General features: G+C 44.2%; 1 protein-coding gene across 1 annotated transcript in view; it reads right to left on the reverse strand.

Moving 5' to 3' along the window:
* Positions 1-17,611, reverse strand: part of GC (GC vitamin D binding protein) — a 48,238-nt gene extending 30,627 nt beyond the window's left edge. The window contains exon 1 of the mRNA XM_075929412.2: positions 17,453-17,611. Coding sequence (XP_075785527.2) covers positions 17,453-17,513 — 61 coding nt within the window. The 5' untranslated portion in view covers positions 17,514-17,611. The remainder of the gene's footprint in view (positions 1-17,452) is intronic.
* Between the last annotated feature and the right edge of the window lie 834 nt (positions 17,612-18,445).

Below are 18,445 nucleotides of genomic sequence, written 5' to 3' on the forward strand. Positions count from 1 at the left end.
ACAAAAGAATATACTTCTCTGTTCAGTTTGACACTTTAGGCTCTTGGAGTAATTTTCACAGAACTCCAATTAATTTTCATTAACCCCTATTTGTTCCATCCCTCGTTAATTCAGTACGACAGTTCTGTAAGCATATTTGTGCCTACAAAAAAGGTATACGCTGAACTTTGAAAATCAGGTCAAATTTTGAACAGCTCCATAATAATTCAGGTGCTCAAAAAGTGCTATTCAGAAGGTGGTTCACAGCTCCTCCAGACATCTGACTTCCTGCTGATTCTTACAAAAAATAGTTTTGTTACCAATTTCAAATGAGCTTTTGATTCATCATGGCCATTACCACAGAAATTAAATGGAATCCCTCCCATCTGCCTGCCATAAACACAATAACAATGGATCCTATAAAAATGTCTCCCTGACTTTTCATGCTACTGGTCATCTGAAGAAGTGGGCTGTGCTCATGAAAGCACATGATACCTTCTACATGTTTTGTTAGTCTATAAAGTGCTACCAGACCATTTGTTTTTTAAGTTTATCCTGTACAGCAGGGGTGGCCAACCCGTTACAGGCAAAGAGCCAAAATAGTTGTGAATAAAGCGCAAAGAGCCAGGGGGAAAAGTTGTTGAGGAAAAAAAAAAAAAGGCCTGCCCCTTTAAGAAACACATTTAAAGGCTTTTTGGCCACATCAGGCTCCCGCTAGCCAACACCATGTTGAAGATGCCATTTTTAATGGTCGCCCCAGATAGCTCCCCTACCCGGTGAGTACAGGGAGCCGGAAGCCAGGGGCCGTTTTCAGGGGCGCAGGCGCTACTTCACAAGTCATGGGGGCAGCTTCATGAACTGCACCTTGAGGGGAGGGGAAGAGCAGTGAATTGGCCATGGCTGCTGTACAGACTAACTTGGCTACCCCCTGAAGCTTCTGTTCAGATTGTGTTTCTTCAGGAAGCAAAAGACAGACAAAAGCTGTCTGAAAAGCAGGGCCTGCTGCCTCAGAGGGCAGGAGCTCTGAGAAGTGCTGCAAGCATACATAGAAAGCTAACATTATTGCTTAAAAGCGTGAAGACGAAGGCAAAGTGACCCTGTGCAGAACAACACTAAAACCAAAGAACGTGGATTATGAATACCCGCAAATGCTTTTCTTGAATTTCTGGATTAAGAATAGTATTGTGACTGCTGTTTTTATTCTGCAATACCTAGCATAGCAGAATCACTATTGCTTTCTTCCCAGCTCTCACTTACAACAGTGTAAAAAACTCTGAAGTATGGGGAGATACCAAGTGTCTAAATCGCTGTGCACCAAGGCTTACAGGAGGGAGAGAAGGAAAAAAAGATCTCATGATACTCCCCCACCCCTTCTCTCCCATTCCATCCTCCTCCCTGGGCCCAGAGAGAGTTCAAGAGCCCAGGGATCTTTCACTGTCAGAGATGATGCCTTTGCCTTGAGGCAGGGAAAGTAGTAGGAGGTGGCCAGGCAAAGAAAGAGTAGAAGGCGGTCTTCAATTTAGAGCACCACCTGTATGGAGGCCAGAAATTGTGGGTTGGGGAGAAGTATCTAGCTAAGAGTCCTTTGTTGTTCCTTGGCACTAGATATAATGGCGTAAAGCTGCTGTAATACGGTGGAGAATTCCTTTCATGCCCCCATATGTAGGAGACGCAAACCGATAATTAAAGCTTTGCAAAATCTGTGGGTATCCACTTTATATGTGCAGGTATCCGCGGCTCATTTTTGCAGATTCAGATATGGATACGCACTTCGCAGAATCCTGCAAATTTGAAGAGATCCACTCTATGCCTGCAGGTCTCCGCATCTGCAGATCTGGATGCAGACACCCAGGGATTGTTGTTGCAGATGAGGATGTGGATACCAATTCCATATCTGTGCAGGGCTCTACCGATAATGAGCTCCATTAATGGATACAGCTGCATTAAGGATGTTCCCATAAGACTGCACAACTGAGAAAAGCTGAATGCAGTGCAACCTAATGCATCATTGATGTTCTGTACACACTCTTCGTAAACACTTCACCACAGAGCGAATGCATATGGAGCAACTTAATTCTTCTTTTGAAGGCACTTAACAGGTACTACTGGGCATTTGCAGAATTTAAAGGAAGCTTGAAAAAATCCAGAGGGAAACTTATACTGTTATTAAATAATACAAAAAAAACCCATCTTGTTTATCTGATGAGATTCCAGTTTACTTAGTTCCAGAACTGACTTCATTTGAATTATTCAAGCTACTAATAGAATTGGTGTGATCCAATCACTTCATCAGCCTCTTTGCTGCATTACACTCACATTTTTCTGCTTTGGACGGCCAGAGAGAATAACATTTGAAGCTCTTCATGGACAGATGTCATGAGACAATTCTCTGCTTCAAGACCATTTCGTTCAAGAAAGCAGGCAGACAGACATGGCCAATTTCTAACTACGGCAAATATGGAGCAAAGGCATCTTTGTCAGGAAAAGCAGTGTTTACATGTGGCAAACACAAAGTTTGTCCTTCTGAGAGCTGTCTACACTAGAAAGTTATTTCAAAGTAACTTATTTTGAAATAATACCTTACAAAATAACTATTTTGAAACAGTGTGTCCACACTACAGGGACGCCTCAAAATTAGTCCGAGGCAGGCTCCCTTAATGTGGACATGCTACCTCGACTTAGAGCCCCATGAAGCACTGGGGGGAGTAATTCCTTTGAATGACTCTGGGGAATAGTTATTTCAAAATAGCAGCAACCGAGCATCCACACTATCGCTATTTCAAAATAACTGTTTGGAAATAAGCCTTATTCCTCCTGGAAAGCAGGAGTTATTATTTTGAAATAACCAGCCCATTACTTCGAAATAACAGGCTTGGTAGGGTAGATGCTCCGTTTGCTATTTTGAAATAGGGGGCGTTATTTCAAAACAACTCCTTAGTGTAGACCACGGCTGAGTGTCTATGAAAATATTAATTTGGCCACAAAATGACAGGGGGAGTTTTGCATAATGCTAATTAGGGCCTGATTTAGGAAGAGCTAGATTTTTGGCTTTGCCACAAGCCTGCTGGATGGAGTATAGAAGCAGCCCAGGGAAGTAAGAAAGGCTCACTTGCTTCTGGGAAAGAGCCATGTGTCGCTGGGCTATATTAGTAGCCAATTATAATCAGCCCCACAGTGATTCCACGATGCCGGTTTGTGCATTGGCTCCGCCCATTTCCCCTCCCATTCCCACTTACCTGCTTTCTGTTTCCAGTGAGGTTATTCACAGAGTTATGCACCGCACAACGCAAATAATGGTGGAATAGTTGAGCCCTTGACCTAACATAGTGAATGCTAGTGGAAATGGGATAGGATTAGAAGTTAAAATAAAAAAAGAACAGGTTAAAAATTACTTAAAACAGATAGATGTCTTCATGTTACCAGGGCCTGATGAAATGCATCCTAGAATACTCAAGAGCTGATAGAGGAGGTATCTGAGCCTTTAGCTATCATCTTTGAAAAGTCATGGAAGTTGGGAGAGATTCCAGAAGACTGGAAAAGGGCAAATAGAGTGCCCATCTAAAAAAAGGGAAATAATAACAATCCAGAAAACTACAGACCAGTCAGTTTAACTTCTGTACCAGGGAAGATAATGGAGCAAATATTTAAGACAGTGTTTCTCAAATTGTGCTTTGCAGAGCCCCAGGGTTCTGCGAGACATTTCCAGGGACTCCGCGAGGTTGACAAACTGGAAACATTGATAGGTACAACACACACAATCAGTGTGTTCCACAAATGATAGAGTCAGAGCCATTTCCAAGTATGGGGAGTCACCAAGGATACATCTACACAACACGCTTCTTTCGAAATAAACAATTTTGGATTTTTTTTCCAAAATAGCTGATTTTGAAATAGCGTGTCTACACTACAGGGAAGCCTCAAAATTAGTCTGAGGCAGGCTTCCTAATGTGGACATGCTCCCATCAATTAGAGCCCCAGGAAGCCCTGCGGAGTAATGACTTTGAATGGCTCTGGGGAGGAGATATTTTGAAATAGCAGCAGTGGAGTGTCCACACTACTGCTAGTCCGAAATAGCTGTTTCGGAATAAGCATTATTCCTTGTGGAATGAGGTTTACCGATTTTGAAAGAAGCCGTCCGTTATTTCGAAATTTTTTTGAAATAATGGAATTGCTGTGTAGATGCTTGCATGGTTATTTCAAAATAACGCTAGTTATTTCAAAATAACTGAGCAGTATAGACGCACCCCAAGTGTCCAAATCACTGTGCCCTAAGGCTTATAGGGATAGGGGAGGGGAAAAAGGATCTCATGACACTGCCCCACTCCCTTCTTTTCCATTTCATCCTCCTCCTTGGCCCAGACAGAGTCCAAACACCCAGGAATTCTTCACTGTCAGGGATGACGTGTTCCCCTTGAGGCGGGGAAAGTAGTGGCAGGTGGCCAGATTAAGAAAGAATAGAAGGCGTTCTTCACTTCAGAGCACCACCTGCATGGAGGCCAGAGAGCATCAAGAGAAGGCAGGAAATACAGGGAGGGCATTCATCTGAAATGGAGAGAAGAGGAATCAACATACAGAAGAGCAGACAGAATTCTGGAGACCAAAGAAAAGACTAGCAAGGACCGGAGAACAAAAGCGCGGGGTGGCATTTTAGATGGAAGATGATACTGTTTCTTTCAGAGCCGGTGCTATTGCAGAACTGAATTCTGCCCAGGAAGCTCCATTAATATCAACGGAGGCAGTGAAGCTACATCTTAAAACAGAATATTTGCCCCAACAACTAAATCAAAACAGAACATACAGAATTGTTTTAGATTTTTCTTTAGGGAAGAAGAGCAAAAGGAAATACAGACCAGAGCACTACTGCATGTTCCGTTTGTTACTGAACTCGCCGGCTCTATTTGATCAGGTCTCTGGAAGGCCCATTCGTGTTTTTCTTTTCGTACACAGGATGTAGTTCTGACGTCCGGGTTTACACATCTAAACAAAATGGTAGCCCTACTTCCAAAGTGCTGAGACCCAGCAGCTCCCCATTCACCTCAGGAGAAAATTGCTTGCAAAATGTGTGTACCTTACAATTTAATGTGTGACATTCATTTCTATTAGTCTGACTAATCCTGAAGAATGTAGTGCCAATGTGTGATAAGAAAATGAATATAATATCCCTCTTACTTCCTAAGGTACAAATAAAGCATAGGCTTTGTTTTTCTTTCTAATGGAGACATTCTGATCACAAAAGCCCTTCTAAAACTTGTTTACAACTTAGAGAGTTGCATGCATCCTCCCCCATTCTGTCCCCTGTCCTGAGCCCTGCACCTCCATGTTCCCCTTGCTAAGAGCCCCCCACACCCTCAGCCCCCTGCCCTAACTCCAGCTACCCCCCACCACATCCCTTCCTGCCCTGAGCCCCACATACTCCACCCCACACTTAAATTTCTTACAGGGTATTGTCGTATCACCCCCCACACCATCCCCTTGCCCTGAACTCCTCCCCAGGAGTGTGTGACATGACAGTACCTGTAAAACACTTAAATTACTTTCACTCCTGGAGTCAGGTATGTAATCGCTTTGTTAGTGGTCCTGTCAAAACTCTGTGTGTGATATCAAGCTTTTCTACTTTCCCCTTCATATTTAAAAAACAAGTTATTGAGTGATCAGGTTGGATGGCAGGAGCTGAGCATTTTATTTCTGGCTTTTAAAAGAAGCAGAGTTTTCAGGACAATCTAATGAAATAGTAAAGGATTATCTGAGAGACAAGGTGGAGGAGATAATATATTTTATTGGACCAAATTCTGTTGGTGAAAGAGACAAGCTTTTGAGCTCCACAGAGCTCTTCTTTGGAGGTTTATCTGCTGACTGACACCCTGCTATCTAGTCAAGGAAAAGTTCTGTTGAAATCAGTGACGTTACACCAGTGTAAAACTGGTGTGAAAGGAGAACCAGGCTCAATTAGGGTACGTCTAGACTACAGGCTTTTGTCGACCGAGGCTTTGTCGACAGATACTGTCAACAAAGCCTCTGTTGACAAAGAGCATCTAGACTACAGCCAGTTCTGTCAACAAAGCAAGCTGCTTTTTCGACAGAGAGTCTAGACACTCTCTTTTGAAAAAGCACAGTGTAAATGCAATAGCACCTTTTGTCGCCAGAATTCTGTTGACAAAAGGCGTTATTCCTCATAGAATGAGGTTTACAGCTGTCGACGAAACTGCTGCGTTCTGTCGACTTACTGTTGACAGAACTTGGCAGTAGTGTAGATGCAGGTATAGTTTTGTCGACAAAAGTCCACTTTTGTCAACGAAACGCTGTAGTCTAGACCAGTGTTTCCCAAATGGTGTTCCGGGGAACCCCAGGGTTCCGTGAAGTGAAAATAAGGGTTCCGCGAGAAAATTCCATTACAATAACATGTTATTATTTAAAAAATAGTAATTAATATTAAGCATTTATGAATTGAAAACAATTTTCATTTGTGTTGATCTCATGACCTTGTTTAGCATTTGTTTATTATTATCCTTACTTATTTGTGGTCTACTTTTTCAGCTCCATATATAAGACTGCTATTAGGGGTTCCACAAAATTCTTTTGAGTTTAAAAGGGTTCCGTGGCCAAATAAAATTGGGAAACACTGGTCTAGACACACACTTAGAGTTTTGAGTAAAGAAATCTGCCAGACGTTCACCCTTAGTTCCGCAGTGCTACCAGTCGATCTGTCCTCATGTTTTGTATAGTGGCCATCACGGACAATTAGGATTTTCAACAGGAATAAGGGATCAAGCACTCACTGAAAAAAATCAAAAGGTGCTTCCGAATAGCTCCGTCTAATTGTCTAGAGACTATGTTTAAAGAGTACCTCAGTAACTTAGTGATAGAAATGTAGCCGTGTTAGTCTGGTGTAGCTGAAACAAAATACAGGACTATGTAGCACTTTAAAGACTAACAAGATGGTTTATTAGATGATGAGCTTTCGTGGGCCAGACCCACTTCCTCAGATCAAATAGTGGAAGAAAACAGTCACAGCCATATATACCAAAGGATACAATTTTAAAAAAAATGAACACATATGAAAAGGACAAATCACATTTCAGAACAGAAGGGGGATGCGGGGGGGGGGGGAGGAAGGAAGGTGAATGCCAGTGAGTTAATGATATTAGAGGTGGGGAAGGGTAGATGTCTGTGAGTTAATAGTATTAGAGGTGATAATTGGGGAAGCTATCTTTGTAATGGTTAAGATAGCTGGAGTCTTTGTTAAGTCCCCTGCGGAGAGTGTCGAATTTTAGCATGAATGCCAGTTCAGAGGATTCCCTTTCAAGTGCAGATTTGAATGTCTTCTGAAGTAGGATGCAGGTAACTTAGGGCCTGTGTCCCATTGTCCTTTTATACTAAGTGCCTAAGTCACCTCTGAAAATGGGACTCAGCCTTCTAAGCCATTTAGGCACTTTTAGAAGAAATGCGTCCTTGTCGTATCTCTGTTAGTCTTTTTCTGCATCTGCTTTTTTTTGTCTTTTTAGCTGCACCACAGACTGCACAAAGTTGCTGATTGCAAGGGATACATAGAAATCAATTGCTGTTGTAATAAAAACCAGCAGAGGGTGCTATGAGCCATATATGCTTGAAATATAGACCTCTCCGTCTTTTATGTTCGATCTGGAAAACCCTCGGGACTAGATGGATTCCTCAAAAGAAATATAAGTACCAGGGCCAACAGAATGGAAAGGAAGTGCCATTCGTCTTTACAGTAGGTGAATATTAATGCTAATGTGCAATGCAATTGCTATAAAATGATATACTGTGTCCATATGACAAAACCTCAGCAAAGAGCATTATGATTCATGTAATTACAGCAAGTGCCAAAGGAATGGTTAATAAGCCGCTAATCCTGGTAAAGTGCTATTGATTTTGCTACAAACTGTCTGGGCTAGGCTTTGGTACCATCAGATTAAATCTCAGTATAATTTAAAGAAACTCTGCTGTACATGTACATTGCTGGGCTGTGCCCACAAAAGCTCATGATACCATCTACATGTTTTGTTGGTCTATAAAGTGCTACTAGACCATTTGATTGCTGGCGCAATGACTTTCACACCCAGAAAGGTATTTCTAGTGAGGAGAGGGTGAATCCAGTTTCTGCAGAAAAGCTGAAAGGGTAACATTTTCAAAGTCACCTAAGTGACTTAGCAGCCTTTCCATTCCCCATAGTGACTTAGGCAGCAGGGGCCAGATTTGCAAAAGTTTTTAGGCACCTACAGACGTAAATAGGAGTCTCGTAGGATTCAAAAGCACCGAGGGCCATTGACGCTGAGTCCTTGGGTGCTCTGGGGCTGGAGCACCCATGGGAAAAAATTAGATAGTGCTGAGTGGTAGCTGCACCAATCAACTCCTCCCTCTCCCCCTCCCTGTCATGGATCAGCTGTTTAGTAGCACGTAGGAGGTGCTGGAGAACAGGGGGCAGAGGGAGATCAAGTAATGCTTGGGGAGAGGGCAGAATGGGGGCTGGAAGGGGCTGGCCAGAGATGAGGCATTGGGGAAAGGGGTGGTGTGAAGGAGATTCAGCACCCCAGAGGAAAGTGGAATGCCAGCATATATGCCTAGGGACCAGATAGGTGCCTAGATGTCTTTTACTAAGGGTCCATTGAATTTAGTTAAGCACCTAAATACCTTTGAGGACCCAGGTGCAGGGCCTAACTCCCAACCTACCTAGGCTCTCTAGAAAATCCCACAAGGGAATCTATCTGCATCCCTAGGAACCAGAATATCTTTAATATGTGCTCCCTACATCCCGGTTTTAAAAATGACTCGGGCATTTAGGAGCCTACGTCTGACTGACTTTCCAAGAGACTTGGGCTTTTAAGTCACTTCTGAAAATAGGATGTAGGCACTTCTGAGAAAATGTCCCATGTTCTCCGTTACCCATAAGCAGCCACTCCCGGAAATACTTTCTCTAGGAGACCTTTTTGAAAATTTGAATCGCACAAGAATATGGAGTGCAAGTGGGCAGTGAGAAATATTTAGACCACCACATGGTGGAATTCACCACAGTTCCATTGGAACCAATCTGATTTACACGATCTAGAAACCAGCTAGGTCTAACCAAGTCTGGGTCTGGTTGAAGATAGAAAAATCCAAAACTTAAGTGGTTCAGTACATGTACAAATATATGCACAGTGTGTGTGTGAGATAGAAGATGCTGACGATTTGACTGAACAACATGGCGGGTTAAAATGCTCCCCCTCCAGTGAGTTAGCTCTGATAGCCAGGGCCTGGTTGTGCTCTTAGGGTATGTCTAGACTACATGGCTCCGTCAACAGAGCCATGTAGATTAGGTTTCTAGACATAGGAAAATGAAGTGGTGATTTAAATAATCGCCACTTCATTTACATAAAAATGGCTGCTGCGCTGTGCCGATCAACTGTTTGGTGGCACAGCGCGGTAGTCTGGATGCTCCGCGGTCGACAAGGGAACTCCTTGTTGACCGCTCCATTATGCCTCGTGGAAAGAGGTTTACCAGGGCGGTTGACAAGTGCTTCCCTTGTCTACCGCAGAGCATCCAGACTACCGCGCTGTGCTGCCAAACAGCTGATCCGCACAGTGCGGTGGCCATTTTGATGTAAATGAAGCGGCAATTATTTAAATCGCCGCTTCATTTTCCTATGTCTAGTAAACTAATCTACATGGCTCCGTTGACGGAGCCATGTAGTCTAGACATACCCTTACTTACACCTCTTCACCTGGCCAAGTCCACATGTGATTCACAGCACAGGACACACTACAGCAGTATTTGCAGCACATTTACTATGGTGTAAGAACCATTCATGTAGTGAAATTAAGGCTGCCTCAAACCTTCTTGCCATGATTTTTTTATTTCTGAGCCAAAGTTTCAACAATAAAAATGAGGGGACACCAACTGTGCATGGAGTGTAAGGGTTAAATGATTAAAATGAGGGATGCCCCTTGGAAATGAACTGCAGTGATAGGCTAAAATTCATACAGTTGACAGCTGGAAGAGACCATTACAATGATCAAGTGTCTGCTACCCAGCAGTTTTCAAATGATGTTCTCAGGAAGAAATATACAACACCCTTTCCGTCAGTGGAGCTGCACAGATGTAACTGATTTGGAACTTAAACAATGTTGATGGTAATTAATAGAATTGAGTACACTCTCTCTTGGCTGTATTGACTCTGCAGAACACAGCAGAATGAAAAAGCAGCGAAAGCTGATTTTCATCATTAATATGATCAGTTTCTGAATGGATATAAATAGCATAGTTGCTCATGGCATTTTTTAGCGCAAAAATGTATTTTAATGAGTCAGCCCCATAGACTTTTCAGGACACAAAATTAGATAGATGGATGGAGAAACTCCCCAGTTTCCTGAAATGCTCCGATGTGTGATCAATCAAAAACATCAAACACAAAGCAAAGGTATTAAAGTCTGATGCTTTCTGACTATGCTACTGTGAATCTCCCTCAACAGACAAGCAATGATCCTGCCGGTGTGGTGAGGTCATTGTTCCCTCAATTGTTTTCCATCAACAAGTGGAATAAATTTTGTGATGAGTGCCAAGTCATGTGCAGATGTGCACCACCAGTAGAAACACACGCCTCCGGCTGTGAGCTCTGTGGACACTTCAGCTGGGCAGCACATGAATCTCTCCTGGGTGACAGCCCAAGAGCTCAGCTTATGGGGAACACAGGGTGAGGTGTCTAGTTATAAGACATTATTCAGGCTGTATCCTGTTAATCTATTAGGGCATGTCTACACTAGGAAATTATTTTGAAATAACTACATTCGAAATAATAACTATTTCAACATAAGCGTTATTCCGCAAGGAAAGCAGGAGCACAGACTTCAAAATAACCAGCCCGTTACTTCCAAATAATGGGCTTGGTCGTATGGCCACTCTGCTTATTATTTCAGAATAAAGGGGGGTTATTTTGAAATAACTCCCTAGTGTACACCAGGGCTAAGAGGTAAAGAAGTTTGCCCCTGTTCCTTGTTCTAACAAGGTACTGTATCTCAGAGGGTGACAGCTCTTTCTTAGAACACTTTCCTCTAACTCAGGAGTTCTCAAACTTTGTGATAGCACGACCCCGCTCTAAGTTGCTGCAACCCCCCTCTAAGTTGCTCGCGACCCCCGAAGGAGGTCGGGATCCACAGTTTGAGAAACGAGGCCCTAACTACCACAGTAAACAAAACAAATTTATTTTAGACCTGGACTAGCTGCTCAGTGATACACTTTGATCTTAAATCAGCTCAACAGAGACAAACCAATATGACATTCACCTTGCTCAGTGTTTACAAAACCATTTGGTACGTGCTTATAAGTAAGGGGTTCATGATGGCCCACCAGCTGTGAAAAGGACCTGGTAATCACAGACAATTATACTACTATCATACTACTGTTATACTACACTGGATTATGAAGACATCAACACCACAGCCTCCTCTCCTGGCTTCCAGATTCAGGTCCCCACAGTTCCTCCTTGCCGATTGCGTGTGACCTCTGAGCAGCACACTGGGCCTTAGGTCTTCCTCTGATCTGTGACAATAGCAGGGATCGAGTTCATGTACCTGCGAAACGTGGCTGGGAAGCATGGGCGGAAGAGGCTGGGAACCAGATGGCTCCCTTCAGCGGCTGCTGCAGGAGCAGTGACGACGGCTGGGAGCCCTAGCCCCTCTGATTCACCAGGGCTTGGGTCAGCTGCCCCCTTTGGCTTCCCTCGTTGGCGGGCCTGGCAGCAGCCTCTTAAACACAACGATGGGGGAATGGCCGACTGGCGAAGGCAAAGCAGGGGAGCAAGCTCTAGGCCAGCGGGTTTCAAACTTTTTTTCCTTATGACATAGTTGAAGAAAATGGTTGATGCCCATGAGCCAAAATAATTTGACTGGAGTGCGGGCTCCGGGGTGGGGCTGAGGGTCAGAGCTTTGGGGTGTCAGATGGGGCTCTGGCTTGGGGGGGGCAGGGCTGGGGCAGGAGGGGTTTAATTTGAGTGGCTCCCGGTCAGTGGTGCGGGGGAGGGGGGCAGAGAGGGGGAGGGCTAAGACAGATCCCTGCCTCTCCTGGCACCACAGACTGTGCTGCGCCCCAGAAACAGCCGGCATCAGTTCCCAGGCAATGGGAGCATGTAGCTAGTGCTCAAGGCAGGGGCAGAGTGCAGAGCCCTGTGCGCTCTCTCCCCCACACACCTAGGAGCCAGGCCTGCTGCCGGACGCTTCTAGGGTGCAGAACAGTCTGCGGTGGCAGGACAGGCAGCTGCCTTAGCCTCCCGCCCCCCGCACTGCTCACCCTGCAGAAACGAGACCCAGCGCCTGACATTCCGACACCCAGTCCTAGATCGCGACCCTTGGTTTGAAAACCCCTGCACTAGGCAGCATGAGCCCTGCAGAAATCCATCTAGTTTCTGACAGAAAGCACAATGGAAATGAATGTTGCTCTGGGATTCATTGAGGGTACATCTGTGTAGCACGGTCCGACTCCTGCCATCAGCAGGCAGGACTGATCCTGAGATCTCTGGAGCTTAGCGTACGAGCCCCTACTACATGAGCTAAAAGCCATGTTGCCCTCCACTAAGGCTGTAGCAGACTCATTAGTCTTTAAGTGGTCTACATGAGACAGAACACCCTACCTAAGAGGTGTGTGAGTTACCACGGCAACTTAGACTCTTCCTAGATCCCACCTTGACTAGCTAACATGTCCAATCTACAACCAGTCCTATCGATATTGGGACCATTAATTGGTTAGCAGTCATGTGTCAGCCTTTTAAACACGCACCTTTTTGCTAGCATCGATGGCACCCTGAGAGAGTAACCATGGCGTGATGCCATTGATCAAGGCTCAATTGTAACAGGACGACAGAACAGGGTGCGTTTTAGGGGGAAGCAGTTTTCATCCTGTAGGCCCTCAGAGCGCTGCATTTACTGAAGCAGACACACTAAGACAATCGCGTCAGCTCTCATAGAAAGGCTCCCGCCAGCCTGAAACACAGCAGCTGGTTCAGAGTGCACGGAAACACCACCGAGAAGTTGAAGACCGAAGTGAAAAGACTCTTTTCCAGCTGACCCGGTGTAAAGACCTATGGAGAGTTTTGCCGGAATGATCTGACACCAGGACACATGGTTACAACCTCAGTTCTTGGGGAAAATGCCATAGCCTTGCTTGTAGAAAGCATTTACATACAGGAGAACTGCCTGCTATTGATACCGCCTTCCAACTCTTGCATCACTGCACCTGTTTGGAATGCCCTTCCTTCAAACCCCATTATTGCTGCTTTGGATTACGTGGAGAGATCCAAATGAAGAGCATTATGAGGTGTTTGCTCAACAGAGACTAGGCCTGCTTTCACCACGCAATTAAAGTTAGCGGTAGTGATAATTTTGTCAAACTGTGAACAACAGCTCATTTTATGCAGGTCCCCAAACGAGGATGAGTTGATAATTTGAGTCATAATTCAAGTTGTGTGAAGCGCCCAGTTTTACTTTGTAAGGGATCATGAGAACTTTTTCTTTGATTTTGATCTTTTGCAGTTTTTATATCTTGAATTTTAAGGGCTAACAAACCCTGGAGCAGAAATAAAACTCAGTCAAAGTCCTAAGTTCCATGTTAAAAGCGCTATGAAAGGATGATTTTTGACACAAAGCCAAAACTTGGTCAACGTTCCTGCAAACATTTGACTAATGTTTGAGGGTATAAGATACCTCAAGAAGTTTCATTGCAAGCATTTCACACAGCTCTGCTCAGTACTGAAGCTGGTATGTGAGCGATGACAAAGTATTTCAGATGCCTGATCCATGCAGTCCTACCTACAAGCTTCAAGTTGTTTGAAAAACAAGATATCAGTAGGGTTTAGGCAAAACTCTTCAAGGGTCAGACACTCAGCTGATATAAATCATTGCATTAATGGGGTTCAGTGATGTTGATATTCATTAGCTGAAGATCTGACCTTAAGAGTTCAGAAATTCTGAACATTTATCGTTTGCTTCCACTGAGGTATTTTCCCTTCACATCCTTTTCCCAAGTCAGGGCAGGTCTGTACCACATGGGCAGGCTGATCTAAGGTATGCAATTTGAGTTACGTTAAAAGTGGTAACTCAAATTGACACAGGCTAGATCTACTTACTGCAAGATCCACACTGTGGGGGGCAGGGGTCGACACCAAAAACTCTCCTGTTGGCTCCCCTTACTCATTTCCTTCTATTGCAGTACTCGAGTCGACAGGAGAGTGATCAGCAGTTGATTTAGTGGTTCTTTACTAGACTCACTAAATCAATCGCTGGTGGATGGATTGCTGCAGTGTAGATACACCCCACAGTGGAGACAAGCCCTCCATCTTCCTTTTCCCTTTTCTCTGGACCCGATCTGTGATGATATTTTCCTTTCGCCATCTTTCACAGAACTGTAAATTCTCTGGACAACTCCTATTTTCCCTTTTTCCTCATTCTCTGATGCTTCTTTTTTTAAGCCTCTCATACAGCATGTTGGTACTTTAAAATCTTGGAGGCTCTCTATATTTCCAAGGTCAGATTATCCTCCAAATTTGTCGCATCCAGCTTTGTTATTTCTCACATCAAGAATCCATGAGTGTCTTATGAGAGAGAAAATTACCCCTACTCTTTCCCAATTAACAAAAGTAATTACAATATTAATTGCTGGGTAATCTGCAGCATTTAGATCTCGATGTTAGATATTTTTTAAAAGTAAAAAAAAGAAAAAAAAATCCTGGGCCAGACCCTCTGATGATGTAAATCAATTGCTGTTCTACTGATATTAATAGAGTTATACCAATTTACAATCAGCTAAGGATCAGGCCTCACGTGATTACAATTGCCAAGGCTCTATGGAGCTGTTATTATAGGACTGATTGTCCCGTCAAAGAGAGGGGAAAATCACTGGTTTCCTGCATTTTTCATTCTAATAGAGATTTTGTAATACTTGAGCTTTTGGGGCATTTTTTAATTAAATCAGCCCTCACGTTGTATATTGGCACCAAATGAAAGGTTTTCAATCATAGACGCAAAACAGCTCTGGTTCAGCAGTGTGAAATAACTACATATTCCTCTTGCCTTGCAAAGTTAAACATGTAATCAAGACGCTGCTGCGAATCAATACAAGCAAATGGCAGTGAGCAGAATCTATTAATGTTCTGTTTCCTTTCGTATGGAGATTAGCCCCAGGGAGATATTCCTAATATGATCAAGTATTAGTTTTAATATCACCACACAGTAGCTTTCAAGGGTAAAGTTGCTGTAATTCATTTTCAATTTCATAAATTGACATGCCTACATGATAAAATAAATAAATATGTTTGTTTATAATTTACATTTTTCTTTTTGGCAGAACTTAACTTGTGAGTGCAAGTGCAGATCAAGTAGTCAAAGGGAGAATTGGTGGTTTTGCCCTGCTCATTCTACTCAATGTCTTTTGTTCTGTAAGTAGAAGTATCTGTGACAGGTACCAGACAAAGCCGGAGAGAGAGCTATGTTCTCCATGTGAATTCCAGCAGAGTCAAGACTCTGAACTAAAATTCTCTCTCTCTCTCCCTCCCCAAGAATAAGCCTATCATGGCCAAGAAAAGCAGCTCAACCAATCTCTCCCTTCACATTGCACAAGCGTGCTTCACTTCTGACAAAGATGGAAAAGCAGCAAGGAGTCCGGTGGCACCTTATAGACTAACAGAAGTGCATGCATCTGACGAAGTGGGTCTTTGCCCACGAAAGCTTATGCTCCTACACTTCGGTTAGTCTATAAGGTGCCACAGGACTCCTCGCCGCTTTTGCAGATTCAGACTAACACGGCTACCCCTCGGATACTTTCCAACAAAGATGACTCTCCAGTTTGTAGGCCCAATCAGCTTCTTAGCTTGAGACTCCCCACTAAGGTGGCGATCCCGATGTGCCTTTTTTTTTAGTGACACTCTGAAGCCCCCTTTCCCCCTCCTACAATCTTCAAACCCCAAGCTCCAGCCCAAGTCACAACCTCAAAGCACGGCTTACAAGCTATTTATTTAGAGAGCACTGGAGCAAATCCTGTTGATCCAGGCTGGGAGGCTCACTGCGGTGACCTGTGCAGCAAACCCCAAGAATTATGTGAGACGACAGCAATTCATTTGGGACAGGCCGTATAACAGCTACTACGTCATAAGGAGCCAGATCCTTAGCTAGTGCAATTCTTGTAATTCCACTGATTTCAATGGGGCTATGGAACGTATGCCAGCTGGCCCAGTAAATTTACTTCACTACCAACCTTGGCCACACGTGCAAAAACGTGCAAAGTTCCATGGCCGACACAGGCCCATGGCAAGATGTTTTCTATTTCCTGCATTCTGAGTTTGTACAGCAGTGAGAAACTCTCCTCATATTGGAAGTCCAATTAAAAATTCAGTTCATTAACACTTTCTAGTAAGTGATAATTATTCTAGTAATTAGGCCAAGCAATTGTTCAATTGCACTAATCGCTACAGAAGCTGAAGATGTTCCTGTTAGTGCCTGCTATAGTAAAAGCAAACACCTTAACAGCGGTGCTATGGAGTGAAAGGGGCACTTGCCCCTCCTTCAAACTTGGTTTGCCCTCTGCCTTAAACTTCCCTTCCATCCATCCATCCATCCTTTAGAGATTTGTGCCTCTCTGTTTGTGAGTCGGTTTGTTCAATAACTCCTCCTAAATGGTAAGAGCTAGGACCCCCAAATTTGGTATGCAGCTTCCTCTTCTCATAACTTAAAGTTTGGTGAGGGTTTGGTTGTGCCAAGAAAATGGGAAGTGCCAGGAATGGGACTGTTTTCCATAACACGGAAAGGGAGGGGCGCAGAGAAGAGAGACGTGATATGAGCGTGGCCACTGGGGGGCAGCAAGCCCACAACGAGAGCTGTATGCAAAGTGGCCTCTGGGGTTTGCTGCACTACCAAGAGAGTGGCCAGCAGGGCTGAGGCTCTGCCATCTTGCCTGCCAGCACACTGTGTAAGTAGCCCCCCTGCCACAAGCCCCTCCCCCGATCATTGGCTACAGCGCTGGAGAAGTGGGAAGGCCCATGGCGGCCAGAGGTTTGGGGAAAACAGAAGGCCCGTGGTGGCTGGGGGGCTTGCTGGAAGGCAGAAGGCCCCTGGTGGCCAGTGGGGCTGGGAGGGGAAAAGGGCCTGCCAGTTGGGGGGAAGAAAAAGACCTACTGGATGGGACCCCCAATCCTGATCCCCTTCTCACCCCCCAACTCTCACCCCCCCACTCCTAGCCTCCTGCCCTGCCCCCCACATTCCTAAGGCCCTGCCTTGACTCCTGTACCCCTCCCCCCACTGCCAGCCCCCTGCCCTGAAAGTCCCGGGCAACACCGGGTAAAGTCTTCCCATAAGTCTATAAAAGATGCAATGGAGCAGATTTTTTTGCCTCCTTCCGTCTTTGCAGGATTTCAGATAAGCACACTGTGTCCCATATGCTAACACAACTTTGCCACCCCTACAACTTTTCTGAAATGAAGGGTGCGAGCCATCTTACCTCTGTGTTCAGCATGACCCAGCGACACAACAGCAAGCAGCAAGACTATCACGGCCTTCATTTTGTAATGACACTGGGTTTAACGGGAGATTTTAATCACCTTTCGTCCCCTGCAGACTGTTTCCCAAAAGGTAGCACTGTTGAGCTCACCATGCCATTTATATCAGTCACATGACTGCAAATTGACTGATAAATGATTAATCTAGGTCCAGAAGCAGAGGGCATGCATCCTTGGTCTAGCCGAGATAAAAATGGAATGGCCTCAAGACAAACAGACATTCTCTGATGTTAGTGAGTCCAAAATCACTGTGGCTTTATTATTAACTGCAAAACCAAGGTGCTTGCGATAAAATTCCAATCAAACTTTATCCTGTTATTGTTTTAATTCACAAAGAAAGAATGCACTAAGAATTGTAAAGGGGGTGTGTGTGAGACAGTGAGAGATGGAAAACCTACATTCTCTGTGTCATCTAATTGCATAGCAATTTTCATCTTCAAAGTGCTTTATGGACATTAACTGATCCTGACATCATCTTGTGAGGATGGTTGGTCCTTTGCCTTGGAAACTGGGATATGTCTCTGCAAGGTCTTTGTCTCCATACGCCACAGGCTGACCCTCAGGTGCAGGAACATTAAGCTGCATTGTCTCTTGCTAATGGTCCATCACAGCTCTGAAGTGTAATCAAAGGGAGTGACCCAAAGCAGCAAGTATAGGATTACAGATACACAGTTCAGTAGTCCTAGCTTGATCTACAAAAATGACATGTATGCAAATAGGATAATCATATGCAGGAGATTACAGCCTTTCCAATTATATCTCAGGGTATGTCTACACTGTGGTGCTATTTTGGGATACTTCTGGTATCCTGAAATAGCTATTCCACATCTTGATGTCCCTGTAAACCTCATTCTACGAGGAGTAAGGGACATTTCGAAATAGCGGTTTATTTTGAAATGACGAAATAAGCTATTTTGAACTACACTCGAAATAAG

Source organism: Pelodiscus sinensis, chromosome 4 (assembly GCF_052426305.1).
Source record: "Pelodiscus sinensis isolate ZL-2025 chromosome 4, ASM5242630v1, whole genome shotgun sequence".
Taxonomy (NCBI): Eukaryota; Metazoa; Chordata; order Testudines; family Trionychidae; genus Pelodiscus; species Pelodiscus sinensis.